The sequence below is a fragment of the Egretta garzetta genome, unplaced genomic scaffold (genome assembly GCF_000687185.1).
Source record: "Egretta garzetta isolate BGI_Z169 unplaced genomic scaffold, ASM68718v1 scaffold287, whole genome shotgun sequence".
NCBI lineage: Eukaryota > Metazoa > Chordata > Aves > Pelecaniformes > Ardeidae > Egretta > Egretta garzetta.
In genome coordinates this window covers 8,080,090-8,096,387 of record NW_009260435.1, presented here as the reverse complement: position 1 = coordinate 8,096,387, position 16,298 = coordinate 8,080,090, and the positions used below count along the sequence as shown (strand labels likewise).

General features: G+C 39.0%; 1 protein-coding gene across 1 annotated transcript in view; it reads left to right on the top strand.

Moving 5' to 3' along the window:
- The first annotated feature begins 1,464 nt into the window (after positions 1–1,464).
- The window catches only part of LIPC (lipase C, hepatic type), a 94,066-nt gene continuing 79,232 nt past the window's right edge, over positions 1,465–16,298 (top strand). The window contains exons 1-3 of the mRNA XM_009643842.2: positions 1,465–1,488; positions 1,728–1,795; positions 3,117–3,277. Coding sequence (XP_009642137.1) covers positions 1,465–1,488; positions 1,728–1,795; positions 3,117–3,277 — 253 coding nt within the window. The remainder of the gene's footprint in view (positions 1,489–1,727; positions 1,796–3,116; positions 3,278–16,298) is intronic.

Genomic DNA, 16,298 nt, shown 5'->3' with positions numbered 1-16,298 from the left:
AAAAAAAAACAAAAAACCTAGGAGAAAAAGTTTTCAGCCGAATACAAAGATGGGAAGCGTTCCTATTCCTGGGCAGCATCATGCTGCTCTGTACACTGATAAGAGAATAAGCACTATCATTCCAGATGTCTATAGGAATATCTGTGTTAGTTGACATGATCCTGACTGATCAGACCTGCTGGCTGATGCCCCTCCAGTTTACTCGTGTAAACTGGACTTTGGCCATAGTTGCTGTCTGAAACATAGGACAGCTCTATTGGACTGGCACATAGTGCATTAAATGCTTTCACTCCTGCATGCTGCTGTTCTTAGTGAAGCTACGGAGAAAGATGTCTGATTATGCTGATTTACAAAAAAGGCTACACAGCATGACCAAGTCAGCTTCTAAAAGGTGAAACATGTTGTTAACAAATACGATTTGTGCATGGAAGTCTTCCAAATGCACCACTTCTGAGGGAGAAAGACTATATTTAACTGTTTTAACAATACTTGTCTTCACTTTCTTCCCTTTAGTCTGAGCAGCATATCAGCTTCTCCATCTGCTGTGCATGATCAATTCAATTACTTGTCATTAGAAGACTGTTTTTAAAAAGCCTGACAGTATCAAGCTCCTTAATAGCATTTTCAGTCTGAAAATGGCAAACATTTTGTAAGAACTTGCCTAATAAAGCACTGCTGGAAAGCCACACTGAAACAAAAATTTTCCCTGTGTTGTCCCTAGTTTGCAGGTACAGAAACTCAAGCCAAGAGGAGTTAGGTTCACAGAGTTTGTAAGTATTAAATCTGTAATTAAAATTTAGGGTCAGAAATCCTTGCTCACTGAAGTAAATTTTAATATTTCACAGACTGCAGTGGGACCCACTTCTCACGTTAGAACATGACTTGCCCTTTGTTCCAGGAATGCACTGTTCTCTGAGAGACAAGTGCCATCTAACAGAAGAGTTTTTAAACAGCTATGTTCAGGTATTTTTCCTTCAAAATTATATGGCATTTGCTTTTATTGCCACTCCTGTATTGCCTTGAACTTCACAGGCTGTGCAGTCTTGCTCTGGGGCCAACCTCTCTTGGTATTTCGGTCATGTCGCTGTGTAGCCACTAGATGTCACTTTATTAAGATTTTTTTCCCCTAGTCTCTGAGTTTTGCTAGTGTTGATACATAACTTCTTAATTTCGTTCTCATTTTAAATCGTTTTAAATGAGAACTGGTGATGCTGATGAATATTTTACCTAACATAATGATTATTCCATACTCCAAAATCTGAGCTCTTAAAACACTGGGGCAAAGGTTAAATTACGCCCTTTGTTCAGAAAGTGTAAGTGTCACCTAAATTTGACTATCACATCTATAATTTGGATCAGAATTTTAATTCCACAAAATCACACTTTTGCTTGTTTTTTAATTGTGTTGCAACATATGGAATTACAGAACTGGGAAACAGTTGGCCCTTGGTGTGCAGGGGCAGCATGGCTGATGAAGGTGAGGGTGAGGTGAGTTTGGAAGAAAAACATCAAGCTTCAGCTACCAGTTCCCATTCTTCTTTTGCTCACTTCATACGATGAGTCAGAAATGAGGCACCGGAGAATAAAAAGCAGAGAAATGAACACACTGAGAAAAAAAGCAGTGCCACTTGCAGAGCAGACGGTGTCATTTTGGCCTGCTGTAAGTAACAGAGATGCTGTCAAGCACAGTGTTTATGGTTTAAAAGCTCCATATATTTTATCCTCAGGGTGATAACTCTCAGCTTACTGATGCTTTTGACTTTGAACTTGGACTAAAACTTCACCCTGGAAGAGGGTGACCCAGTTTGAAATGCATTCTCCCCTACAGCCAGACAGAAAGCTTTACACAATTTTGGTACCAATATTAAAGGAAGCTGAAATCAAACTAGAAATAATAATCAGGGGAAAGATGAGTCCATCTTACAAAAGAAGGCTCTAACAACTTTGTTTATCCTGATATCACAAAGAGTGTGCTTGTTTTTTTTAAATATATCAGGGTGAGGGGTAAAAACCTGATCAGCGAAGCAGATATAAAAAATGTCTCCAACTAAAAGTAGGGGACAGCTGGGAAATCAGAAGAAGGTTTCTACCTGGCAGGCCAGTAAAGTTCCTCCCAGGAGAGTGCAAGATGCAAGAAACTTTACTCATTATTAAGCAGACCTTGATAGTTAGAGATAGGAGAGGGATAACACGACACAAATGCCTGCAATGAGCCAGGGGTATCATCTAGTCTGTACTTTCACTTCATGACAGCTTAGCCACCACTATGAAGGAGAGCTGGCATGGAGATTTATTAGTAAGCCCTGGGGCTGGCAGACAACAGAAACATGAAATATTGGGAGAAATTCTAAGGGCTGTAGAATATTCAAAAGACATGCAGAATGAAGAGATCTTATGCTGCTTATTCCAAAACATTGTGCACTTCAAAGTAATGACTATGCTAACTCTCTTAGGATGTTAGTTCCACCCTAGCAGCTGTAAACTCCTTTCTAAAGAGTTAATTGTCTTGCCTGCCTCAGTTCAGCTGATTATTCTAGTTTCTAGTAATTAAGATTGCATTTCATGATTCTCAGCCGTATTAAATTAATGTTTACAGTTTTGTATGCTACAAAAATAATACTTGTCATTATTTTAATTAAATTATTCATAAATGGCATTGGTTCCACTTCAGATGTATGTATAATGAGAACAGGACCAAGCAGACATATCATTCATCATAAATTTTGATGTATTTTTTCTGTTAATTGGAGATACATGGAACTGTTCACATTAGATGCAAATCTTTCTAATTTATCTTCCTGCTTTTTGAAAAAAAGACTTTCTTCTTCAAGCTAAAACAAGGAAATATTCTTTATTCATCTTTACACTTCATTTCAGGCAATTTTTTCCAGCCCTGCTATGGTTCTGAGCATTTCCTTGCCCAGATGCCTTGGTGTGCTGCAAAATGCACTGAGAATAATGAGGAAGCTGCTTTTTTCTCCAGTGCTGCCACACATATGTTGTCAGCACTGTAGTACAAAACAAGATTAAGCCTGATATTCTATCCTGTTACCATGCTATCCACAGCACATCCCAACATATGTGAATTTTAATTTCTTTTATATTATTCCTTGCAGCCAGAAGATTGACTGTTTTAATAACACTGTTGTAAAGCAATGGGCCAAATTCAGCCATCCCACTGAGGCCAATAGGGCTTATCCAATTTATGCTGATATAACTGAGCCATTTCTGACTCACACCAGGGAAATCAAGAAAAATTTGGCCCATAGTCCAAAAGGTAAAATGGGACATTTCTGTCCTGCAAATTCGTCACCTCACTGGTGGAGAATAGGTTAGTGAGATCCCATGCTTGGGTGCACTAACCTCCACCCCACGACAGAGTCTGCTTTGAGGCATAAGAAAAGGGACCGTAAGAAGTCCACAACTAAAAGTGGTTTGTGCCCTCGCTTGTTAATTTTTTGTAGGACTGGGACAGAGCATCAGAAAAGCTTCCCCCCTGCAGAGTAAGAATGGGATGCAGCGATTTATTGTTCTTTTAAAAGGGGAGGATGGACTGCCATAGAAATACGCTGAAGTATGATCCAAATTTAAAATAACGTGGAAAGCTACATCTTGAATGGCTGTATTTAAAACCGTTCCCCTTCCTTTCTGAGCACACTCTGAAATGTCTTCTGTTATAAGTAAAAGTAGTAATCTTACTTTGCTCCTCCTTCCTTCTTAAATTCTCCTTTCTACTCTGATCTCTAATTTAGGTCCAGATAGTTGCAAAAAAATTTCCAGCCACAACCCAAAGGAACAGTCCAACTGGATAATGGAGATCAGATTGCTGAGTGTTAAACAGAGCTTTGTTGTGGATTTAGTCAAAAGCTTTGCTGTCAGAGCTCTTACAGCACAAAACACAGTGTCCAGATACAATAAAGATGGGCTTTAGCACAATGTTAATATGCACAGTGGATCTATGGAAATCCAACTTGCCAGTATATCGAGGTGCCGTCTAAAATTAATACATGGTAGGTCGCGTTCTTTCATTAGAATTGATCATTTTCACTGATGGTGGCTTGTGGGAGGGAGGAGACGAGCAAGAATAATGACCATCTCTAATGAGTAAAGGTACATACACATTTACATGCATCACCTATGAAACTACAACATAAAGCAAAAACAATCCACAAATATCTATGAATAATAGGTAACACCAAAATGTATGGTAGACTCTTCATCTTCCTGCCACTAGATTATTTCCACAAGTGATGAATGAAATGCACCTTCTGCAATGATAACTTATTCATTGCATAGTTCAGCTCCACAATCTCATGCATCTGTCCATACACCTTTCACTGGGCAGGGCAGTTATCCTGCTACCAGCTCTCTCCGTATATTTCTGTGTCCAGTTAATTGTCAACCTTTGCTAATCCACTTTTGTATTTATTCATAATCACTGTGATCAAGGATGCTAGAAGTACCTGTGGCAATCTGCATATAATTTAGCAGAGAATGAGATAATAAGGAATGTCTGAGAGCACTAGTGAGAAAGGGGACTGGGGCCAACATTGGGGAGCACTTGTTCGAATGCAGGAAATTTGCAGAAAATTAGTGAGAACAAATAGAAGAGCTGTAAAACCTCTGTTTTCACAGCCATGTATTTCAGATGCTTTCTTTTCTGATACAGTTGGAAAGTACAGATCATTGCTATTTGCAAATCATGTTCTCTCCAGGTTGGAGTTCTCTTTGGAGAGACTTGCCAAAATCCAACCTTCTTTCCACAAGCCTGTTGCTATCAGATCATCTTCAAATAATTGTACCTTCATTTTTATGACTGTTAAAATGTTTCCTCTGTGATTAATTAGGCCCTACATACTGACAATCAGGTATGTTGGGTAGTATTTTATTCTATAATGGATGCACTGTAGAGAAATTATGACTCATAACTGAAAAGGAATTTTTTTTTCACATTCTGTTACTAATTTCTAAGGGCATCGCTCTCACATATTCTTTGCCTTTTCTTAAGAGCACGGGGTGCATTGCCACCAAACCATCGTGCCTTTTCCCTCTTGTAAAGCTGAAAAAACTCTTCCTGTTAGCAGGGGCATTAGCCATTTTGTTCCCAGAGCTGCTACAGCCTGTTAAAGATCAGACTGTGGTTTCCCATGGAAAAACTACTTTTGTTCTTTCTGCTTTTTTTGCTGTCTCCCTTAGACCAAAAGTACATAGCTGTTATTTGTGTTTGCCTAAACAGAAGAATGCTGGAACTGAAGGAGAGGGGCATTCACTAACAAACAGAAAAAGATTCAAGGAGACAGCCAAGGTCACGTGGTCCAACAGGCCTCATCCTATTGAGTTTCACAACACTTGTTTCTTTTATCCATTGCTTCTCTTGAGATTTTTCTTCAAATCAGACACAAATGAACTTCCATCAGTTCACCTTTCCTAGGAAGGGTTGGTGTGAAATGGTTGCTAATACCTGCTGTTGTCTAGAGCTGTTGTCTCCTGTTCTGTTCTGATGGTGGGACAACAGCCTTCAATTAGATCTGTGAGTAATTTTTGCAGTCCTTGCTCTGCTACAGCCTGCTGGTTAAATTATTTCTTCAGACAGGCTTACGGCAATTTGATGACATATGAGTGCATGGAAAGGTCAACATTTGGCTCTCAAAGTCTACAGTAATAACAGTTAATTCTTACATGGTGCATTGTAGCTATATAAGCACTTTACAAGGGAATTTCAGTATTACTATTCCCATGTGACAGACAGCAAAACAGATGGAGCATGACTGTGGCCAAGCCAAGAAGAGAACCCAGAGCTCTGGCTGAGTGCCCTCTCCATGCTGCATTTTAGTGTTAGTTAAGGCAGCAGTTGAAGTAAAACACTGCCCAGCAAATCACTAGTGTAGCTGTAAATATGTATTTATAGGCCACAATTCAGCATAAGCCAGCACATTGCCACTGGCTTTATTAGAGTTACATTTGCCTATACCACAGACAGTGTAAGGCCTCAATCCTTGGGAAGCGTAATCCTTACTTAAGCAGCAGGCGGGTGCAATACAGTAAAGAGCACAAGCCAGGAAGAAGAGGTAACTGAGGGTCGGGCAATCCTATCTTTTTAAGAAAGGAACATAGCCTGCAACACTACACACAGCCACAACTGGCTGCAGTCAGATCGTCTTCAAACATTGGTATGGTGAGGGGGAGCACAAAATCACCCTGTAGTGACTGATGGTCAATGCTACAATAAAGAGTTGTCTCCTGCGAGTCTCATGGAATTTCCTTTACGCTTCTAGACAGTTTAGAGCTGTGAAAGGATACGAGTGTTAAAGACCAAAAGTCTTCTATAGATCAGTGAAACTATTCAGCACATTCTATAGTTAGAGGGATTTTTAATTTCATTAACTAATGACTTAGATGTAGAAGTCACATCTGAGAGACAGTGGTACAGTCCCACTGCCCCCAAAGCCTTCACCTCGCTGTTTCAGAGATCTGATTGTGCTAATCATGCCATTTGCTTGGAGATATTGACTTTCATGATATAACCACCCAACTCCTATGCATAGGACTGGAATCACCAACTCATTTCATACAACAGAAACCAGGAGACATAAACCCAGAGGCTCAAATAGGGCAAGAAACTAGTATTTAGATCATAGTAAGGCCAGAGCACAGGGGCTGACAACCAGATTAAGAACCACTATTCTGACCAGGTAACAACAAAGTCTAATCTTGAGTGTGAGATTTTAGCCCAGAAAAGTAGGATTGGTTAAAATGTCCTGAATTAAGCACCTGAGTCAGATACAAAATTTCATGTGGCTGGCTTCACACTACTGCAAAACTCCAAGTGTAATTTTTTGTGCTTCTAGCACGTTTTTTGTGCTGGAACTAAGACCACACGAGGGCAGTGTAGGGGGTGAGTAAAATCCAGGGATACGAATCAAGCTATAAACCGGAGTTTCCTGCCTCTTCATGAAATCTGGAGAGGTAGAACTGTGTCTACTGAGTAGAGTGGCCCACGTTTATCCCACAAACAAGAGATAAAAGTTTAACATTTCTGTTCAGCCTCCTCTTTTTTTCTCTGTCTTTTCTCCCTCCTCACATTTTATTTCCTTCTCACCTGCTGTGAATATTCTCTTTGCTAGAGAGTTGTGCCTTTAAAGTTCCTCAGAGACTGAGGCTTCAGTGCACTTTGCTCTGCAAACATACAGTGATTGGGCTCCTAACAGGAGGGAAACTGTAAGAGATATGGAAAGTGATATGCCAGGCCTGCAGTTTGGAGAGGTTAACGTTTTGTGCTGGAGCAAAGATTCTCTCATCTAAACCAAAAGGCAAATTCTCCTGGGAAAGCAAACAAGAGCAATGTCCTTGTCTTAGCCAAGCATTATTTTCATATTATTTCCCTAGGCTAGGAAATATATTCTTCAGAAACTCTGAGCTAAGCCCCTTTCCCCCTCAAACCCTCTGCAGGGTTTATTTCTCTAACTCACTGGGACAGCTGTTCAAGTGTTTTTTTCAAGATGAAAGCAGCCAGGATTCTTAAAATCTTCTAGCTCAGTTTTACTGTGAACATGCACTTAATACGTGCAGTATGTACTTATGTAAACTTGAGAGTATTAATTTAAGTTTGTCTGCGTTGTACTTGACTATTTAGCTCCGCTATAATCTTAAATAGATAAGTCTCCTAGGACATAGTTGCACTATTCTACAATTTCTTTACCTTCAGTTTTTGTTTTGCAAGCAATTGATTATTTTAAAATTGCTATTGCCATCCCATGTAGTTAGATGCACTGATAAATAAAAGAGGTCTCACTCAGATCCTTGAGGAAATGTACCATTTTCTAATAATCACATGCAGTATCCTGTTCAAAGATGGATTTTTATCCATTATGTGCTTTTTCTCCTGCTGTGCAATTCTCACTAAAGCACAGAATCATCTTTTTCTGTTTCAACATGCACTGCATAACAGCCCCTGTATCATCCCTGCCAGCCACAGCTGTGACACTGTATCCTTGAAGAAAGCAAGAAAATTAATGAGGTAAAACCTTTCTGTCTGAAACCCAGGTTGATTGGCTTCCACAAAATCACGCTTTTCAGGGTATACCTTCATGAAATCCTGCAACATAGACTTACAACATTCTCAGTCACAACTGATGGTAAGATAACAAGCCCACTAACTGCTTCTATACATCATATAAACCTGTCTTTGAACAGTGGTTTTGTATTTGTCCCTGTATTTGATCAATTAAATCCCATGTCAGGGCTTTATGTTTATTTCTTTTTCCTTCAAAATTTGTATCTTATTACATGGACATGTTTTCCTGTACAAGATCCAGCATGTAGAAGACTACTGTGCACATTTTTATCTGCACAACAGCTTATGCATCCTTGGTCATAACAGGAAATCTCATCTCCCTCAGACACAATTCCTTATCCTTTCATTTGGCCATAAAGCCAACTTCAAAGTAACTGTTTATTATAGGCAAAATACTGGTCTCTTTTAGGGAATGACAGATCAGCCTTTGACTTAAAAATGGCCAGGATCTGGGCCTAAACCTTCTCTGTCTTTCTCTTCTGTCTCTGATAGTTTGCTATAATTTGAGAGAAGCAGTTCTGCTGAATTTGGGTAGATAAATGTTATGGTTGTCTCACAGAGGGAATAGCATTTAGCTCATAATAGAGGCTTGTTATTTTACAGTTTAAAGAAGCCAATTCTGAGATCCTGCCCTGGATGCCTAAATGCGTATGTGACAGACTTATATAGTGTATTTTGTGTATTTTGGCACAAGAATGTAGAACACAATGATCTTATTTAGCAATATTTTGAAGAACGTAGCAATTTTGAAAAACCAGCCATTCAAATATGTGACAGAGTTGTGCCTTCTGTTGAAGAGGATATAAAATTGAGAAATGTTTGCTTGTGATATCTATCCACTGTTTCTAAGGAGGGAATCTTCATTAACATCTTTTTTCAATTTTCATTTTATAAGAAAGTTTTTGCCAAACTGGAATATTTCATCAAGTAAGGCGAAGTTGGGTAAGCACATGTTTTTTATATATAAGTAGCAGCACATCGTGGTCCAAATTCTGTTCAGACTGAAGTTGGTTTACTAAGCTGCTTTTTTACAGAGAGGTTAGAATGAAGGCTTAAAATCAGCATAAGATTCCTTGGTTTTTATGAATAAGAATATTGGTTCATATGAGAGGTTTAGGAATCTGCTGTTATTCTTAACATCCAGGGCTGGATGTTAATTTTTGTTTTAATGGGTTTTCCAGTATAATTTAACATCAGTGATTTGGGCTATTATTGAAGGGAAGGAAGAGGCTGTGGATTGTTTCTATTTGGATAAAAAATGCTGATTTTCCTAAGTGATTTAGATGTCTATATTCTACTGAAACACAAATGAGAATCTGCAATTCTGCTGAAATTGTTAATGATGTACTTGCTGTGTTTCCCTTTTTTCTTTTACTAACATATTTCTGTGTTTTCTTTTAAAGTTCTGTACATGATATACAAAGTTAAAAAATCCAAAATGAGAGAGTCCTAAATGCTGTTCAGGCACCATCCTAAAGCTGTTTTGTAATTTTAAATATTTAACATCATGTTATAACATCAATGAATGGACACTTGGCAAGATTGGCTAAAACAGATGTTGAAGGAGGAAAACTAGTAACCATTTAACAGTGCAAAAGGGCTCTAAACATGATTCAGAGCCTGTGGGAAATGTGATGTGATTGGTTATTGTTGTGTCTGCCAATTAAATAAAGCTCATCACATTATTCATAGCAAATAAAGTCTGTTGCAAAATGAACCCATTTTACTCATAGCAGACTGCTCAAAGATACTTCAATTTCTCTAAATACATTTTTTTTTTTTGGTCAGGTAGGGATTAGGAGACCATCCACAATGGTCAGCAGTCCCTTTGACTGGTAATGCATGCAATATAATTTTTTTTTGTTCTTTCCCTTGATGACAAACTGTGACATTTTAGAGGGAATTGATACTTTACTGTTTGTAAAACACACTGTACTTTCAGTACAGTTTCATAAGAGAGAAAATAAAAAAGAAAGAACACCAATACATCCAACAGCACTAAGAACGGATCCTAGCAATGTATAGAAGCATGATAATTTCGGATAACAACTAAGGAACTGAACACTTCTGGTATAAATGTTTCAATGTTAGGAAAGGAAAACTGTAGGGATTTGAGAGTTCTGGTACCAGTCACACAACTGACAGATACTGAATGTCCAAGTACATCATGAACACTTATATATAGTACATCAACTATAGCACCTTTATTCTAAAGCCTATAATACTTTAAAATCTATCTATATTTTTGTTGTTATCTGAATACTGCACTTCCCCACAGTTTATGCTATGCTTTACAAATCCACAGCCAAAAGGCTAATGCTCAAACCATTAACTGCAGTTTGGAGATGGCAGCCTCATTCACTGAGGTAGAAAGAAACTGAGGAGCTCAAACCACCACAGTATTACTGTTGGTAAATATTTGCACCCAGACGGTCTCCCACTCACGTCCTGAAGAAGTCAGCAGTACTCCTCAGCACAGACGTGATACAGCCACTCACTCAGAGATGGTGAGGAGCTGCACAGGAGGCTGGACTGTCTGCCACTTGTCTACATTACTGGGTCCAGACCTCACCAGCTCTCTGTAGAAGGTTGTAATCTCAGTTTTGCTAAGTACTGATCTGCCTTCTAGGCACTTAAAAATATATATTAGTAATAGTTTTGGTGCTGGAAATAAATTTCTGATTTTTCTTGGCTATAAATCTGCTAACCAGTGAAGGAGAAAGAAGCTGCTTATACTCAGGAGAATGGGAGAATAGGAGCACAACTCTGCTTTGTACTTGCAAAACTCAAGTTACCTACATAAAGGAAATTCTTCAGTTGTACAGCGTAGTCTGCTTTCAGGCTACATGAAAAGATCAGACAGTGTTTCTACTCGCAACACAGAGACAAAGGTTAATGAAAGCCAAGGCCTTTGGGTTAAAATCTGTTCCTTGCTGCCACTGTAACCATTCTGTGGATTAGATAAGAGTGCTTTCTTGCCATGTAGCTCTGCCACAATTACAACAGGTTCACAGATAAATAACTTTTCCATTTCACTCTTTGTGTTTAGAATATTCTGGGTTTTTTAAAAACAGCTGTGCATTTGAGCATCTAAACTTAAAAACACTCCAGGCAAGTAGTTCAGGTGCTATACAATGACCAGAGCACTGGAAACAAAGGATGATGCTGAAGCTAAGCACCACAGTAGGAAGATAAAGCCTGCAAAAGCCTCTTGCTCATATCTTATGCTGTGAGAGGCTTTCCTTCACCTTTCAGGCAGAGTATGGACCTTTTTAAAAGAAGCTATAACATAATTAGAACAAAATATAGACCCTTAAGAAACCATGCATTTCTGGAATAGTTTATCAGACTTTTCAACAATTTTATCTCATTTGCTTCTGAAAAAAACCCAAAGTGCATCCTGCTAGCTAGCCTCGTTATACAGAAACAGGTACCTACAAAGCACTGAGCCTCCTGTTTCTAGTAAATCTCACTCTCCCTTTGCTACATTTTGCCTTGTAATTTTGCAATGCTTCTCAGTGAAAATACCTTTTTCACAATAATCAGCAGCCACCAGATTCTCAACACATGAGCATACACTCTCTGTTCCCAAATAGTCTCTGTCCTTCATCCAGCTACATCACCGAATGCCAACAGTTTCCCCTGTTCAGAGAACACACTTCAACGCCTGCACATTCTGGGTCTAAAATTGTTTCTGTGATAGCATTTATATATAGACAAAAGCACCTCTTGTCCCAAAGCCTTTTAAACAAGCTGAATATATACATGCATTGTCCAGAGGTCATTTAATCCACCATGGAAATGCAGCCAGCATGGTTTGAAATGCAGCAACAGTTAATAGTGCATAGCAATATAAGAGCAGTTTAGGTCAGCAAACTATGGATGCATTTGTTCCCAATGAAGCTGTTGCTGTAATTTAGGAAAGGAGTACGCAGAATAATTATTCAGTTTGGAGTTTGGCCAGGAGATCAAAATTAACAGCATTCAGACTTCAGTAAAAATGTTAAAGTGTTTAAAACGACCACAAATGATGTGGACCTAGCTTTTACATTTCATTTGAAAGATGGATGAGCTGGTCATTTTGCTGTCAATGGGTCCCTAATTGGTTTGCCTCAGAGCATTTTTTAATCAATACTGTCTACTTTTTTGTGTAACAAAGATTCTGCATTCATCATCTCTTGATCCTTCTACATTCAATGCCTTGCAATCCCTTAGTTATAAACCCCATGCCCTAGTACAGTAAAAATTAAGAAACTGGAGTATTGTAGTGTGCACACTGAAAAGCTTTATTTTTTTTTTTAACTAATAATTTTGCCTTATGCCCTTGAGGAAGACCAAGAACTTTCTATCTAATTGTTTTAGGGCAAATAAGGTTTCTGGTATGAGTTGCTTTTTCTACTTCCTTACCAAAACAAAGATCAGAAAGAAAAGTATTCTTGGCAGTTTTAATTTGATTACTGACTGGGGATTTGGATGCCATAGGATCATTTGGGGTCATCCCAGGTGAGTAATTGTTTCTATCCCTGCCCCATGTGGCACAGAGAATCTTATGGGTGCTCAATCCCTTCACCAGGGCATAGGGCAAGGGCTCAGCTTAGCCCTGTTAGTCCATTTACTGAAGGCCAGGCTTCTATGATCATGAATCAGAGCTGGTAAATACTCTTGACATGAACAAAGACAAAACTGACACAACTATTTGCATTGATTAAGCTGTACTGCAGAGACTGTTATACAGACAACTTTTTTTTCGAGGAAGCATCTTTCACTCACAGCAATCTGGAATATGCTGCATCCACATTAGTAACATACTCTTTGCTAGGGTAGCACATCAAGATTGCTGCACCAGCAAAGCTGCATGAGTGCAGACTTAGCCAGGCCTATAATCTACTTTTGATCTTGCCAGTAACCTCCCACTGACATAATTGATAGGTCTGGTTTTAGTCATGGAGTTCACAGAGCCTAACATTTACACTCTGACCCACAATTATATTTAGAATATAAACAGACATCTTCCTGCACAGAGAATAAAAAGCTGCACAGTATATCCTTCAGGAAGACTGTAAAGGTTCCACTCATCCATCCCTAAAGACAAGATTCCTTTTCAAAGCTTTCCATCATGCTGTACAGTAGTTGTTAATATGTTGCCAACCTCCTATATGTACCATACAAAGAAGAACAGGGAAATAACTACGATACAGTTTCATTATCCAGGTAAAAAATGTCCTTCCTTACAGCAATCCAGTTATTGAGAAGTACTGCATGTTATGAGATATGACCAAGATATTTCTTTCATCAAACATAATAAAGCTGGAGCAAGAAATGTGAGACTTAACATCTCTATGACTTTCTACCTCAGGAGGCCAATACAAAGCAGAAGGCTTTTTCAAGTTATTTTATTATAATAGTGAGTGATATGCATACTTAAAACATGCACCGAGGGAGTGAGAGGCTGCAAAATATTAAAGTAACCCTAGACCACGTTAGCATAGCTTTGATCTGCAAGAACAGTACCAGCAATAAACTTTAGCTTTGTACTGATTTTTTTAAACCTCACTATAGTTTCTTGTAATATCCTTTGTTATGTCGAATCTTAACTTCAAATTCAGCATGCAGATTGCTCCATGTGTTTGAGTCTGGCCCTGATTTATACAAAAAACACATTCTGTTTCTTCAAAGGTTGACTGAACAAAGTCCAAGAACTGTAAGTCAAAGGATGCTTTTTTTGGTTTCAAGTTAGCAGCTGAAGTTAAAAGATGTAATGCTTATGTTGCCTATACTTAAAATTGTTATACCATAGTAATCCAGAAAGCTCACCACAAAAATTCGATAACACTCGTGCAATAAAAATATTATTTAGGGGTATTTTTAAAAAAGCCATCTGATTTGTCATCACCAAAGGAGGAGGATCAGTATTCCTTCAGGTGACCAGAGTGCCTGCCCAGGGAAAAGAACATACTCACTTTTGAAATGTTCCATTTTCTATAGATCTGAGTTTCTGTCAGTCAAAACAGTACAACAAATCTTGAAAGAAATGGAAAAAATGATTTCCCAGAAGGCATCATACCAACTACTGCAGCTCATGCACTTTTAATATATTTATGGCTTATATATATTGTAGCAGTTCCTCCTTTGGCAGCCCAAATTTTTAAGGAACTTATTCCCTTTCTTCTGGGACTGAAAGTTATTCTCATCATGAATCACTCTGTTCCAGAAAAGGATCATAACGGCATTTTGCTGTTGCTTAGAAAGGAGAAGCTCCACAGTCCTGACTAACTTGGAAAGTCAGGGATCAGCTGTGCTGTGAGCTGCATCCCCAGGGCCTGCCCGCCCTGGAGGCTCCACCAGCCTAGGAGCAGCAAGCACCGAAGCATTGCTGCACCTGGCTGTACAGCATTCTAGCACAATTCTCCAGCCGTGTAACGGGTTCATTCCCTGTGATACAAGGCCAACTCTTTAAAAGTCAGATTTTCAGGGGGGTTCCTTCTCTGCACCCACTAGTCTCAATGCACCCAATTTGCCTGGGCAAAATCCAAACCAATTTCCTTAACAGAAGAGCACCACTCCTATTCATAAGAACCAGTAAAACAAAGCAGCCTTATAGGGAAGCACTTTCTTTCAGAAATGATGGTACACATGGACATCTTACTGGTGAATTTTCCTTATTTGGTATATTAGGAAGCTGCCAACATTACACAATGTCAGCTATTATCACGTCCGTAGTAACTGGGCCATGTAATTAATTATTAGTAGCTATCACTATGAAGCCAAGTGTTCAACATAAAATTGCTTACTTGGCTTTGACTTAGCAAATCACGTGCACTGGATGACTGAGGAAATATTGTCTAAATCTTTATTTTTAAATTATTGTCTGAATTCTTTGTTGTCATATTCTGTGGTATTCATTTCGATATGCACTTAATTTAAGATCAAGTAATTTTTTTCTTCTAAGTAATGGGATCATCTTCTCCCAAAAGCAATTCCTTTTGCTTTCTTGTTTTGTTTTATAAAATTAAATCATTGCCATGCAATCCAGACTAATAGCTCCCTTGACAATGTATCAGCAAAATACAGGGATGCATGGCTCAAATTGTAAGCAAATACAAGCAAAATACTGTATGTCCAAACCTGCCTTCCTTAGGCTGTCAGAATTCCTAATGAAGACTGGCTGTATGTGATACGGTCCGTATCAGTACTAATGGCTCTCTAAGGACTGCAGCTGTAGTCATCTGCCAGTGATACAGCCTAGATATCTTCTGCTATGAAATCTAAAATGATACACATATCCTGTAATTCCAGGTAAGAATTTACTTAATTTCATTTTGTATTTTGTTCCTCTCAAAGTGAACAAGTATTACAATGCATGAAACAAAGCCTTGAAAAAGGGGAAAAGGCTTTCAAGAACCTATAGCTAAATCAAAAAGAATCTGGAAACTACACCAGTTCTTCAAGTTCAACCAACTCTGCCTAAGTCTACATGGAAGAATAAAATTATATGTAAAGATATATGTTTACACATGACCACAAACACCCTCTCAAGGAGTGATTCTTCTGAAAATTATCCTATTGCCAAACACCCACTTATTTTGAAATTTATTATTTTCAGAGGAAAGGAATTGGAAGTCAATTAAAATGAGGAATATTAGAATCATAGAATCATAGAATGTTTAGGGTTGGAAGGGACCACTAGTGGTCATCTAGTCCAACCCCCCTGCAGTGAGCAGGGACACTGCTAACTAGATCAGATTGCTCAGAGCCCCATCCAACCTGGCCTTGAATGTTCCCAGGGATGGGGCCTCCACTACCTCTCTGGGCAACCTGTTCCAGTGTTTTACCACCCTCATTGTAAAAAATTTCTTCCTTACCTCTAGCCTGAACCTACCCTGTTCTAGTTTAAAACCATTTCCCCTTGTCCTAACACAGCTGGCCCTACTAAAAAGACGTTCCCCATCTTTCCTATAGGCCCCCTTTAGGTACTGGAAGGCCGCAATCAGGTCTCCCCGTAGCCTCCTTTTCTCCAGACTGAACAAGCCCAACTCTCTCAGCCTGTCCTCATAGGAGAGGTGCTCCAGCCCTCGGATCATTTTTGTAGCCCTCCTCTGGACCCGTTCCAACAGTTCCATGTCCTTCTTGTGCTGAGGGCTCCAGAGCTGGACGCAGTACTCCAGGTGAGGTCTCACCAGAGCTGAGTAGAGGGGCAGAATCACCTCCCTCGACCTGCTGGCCA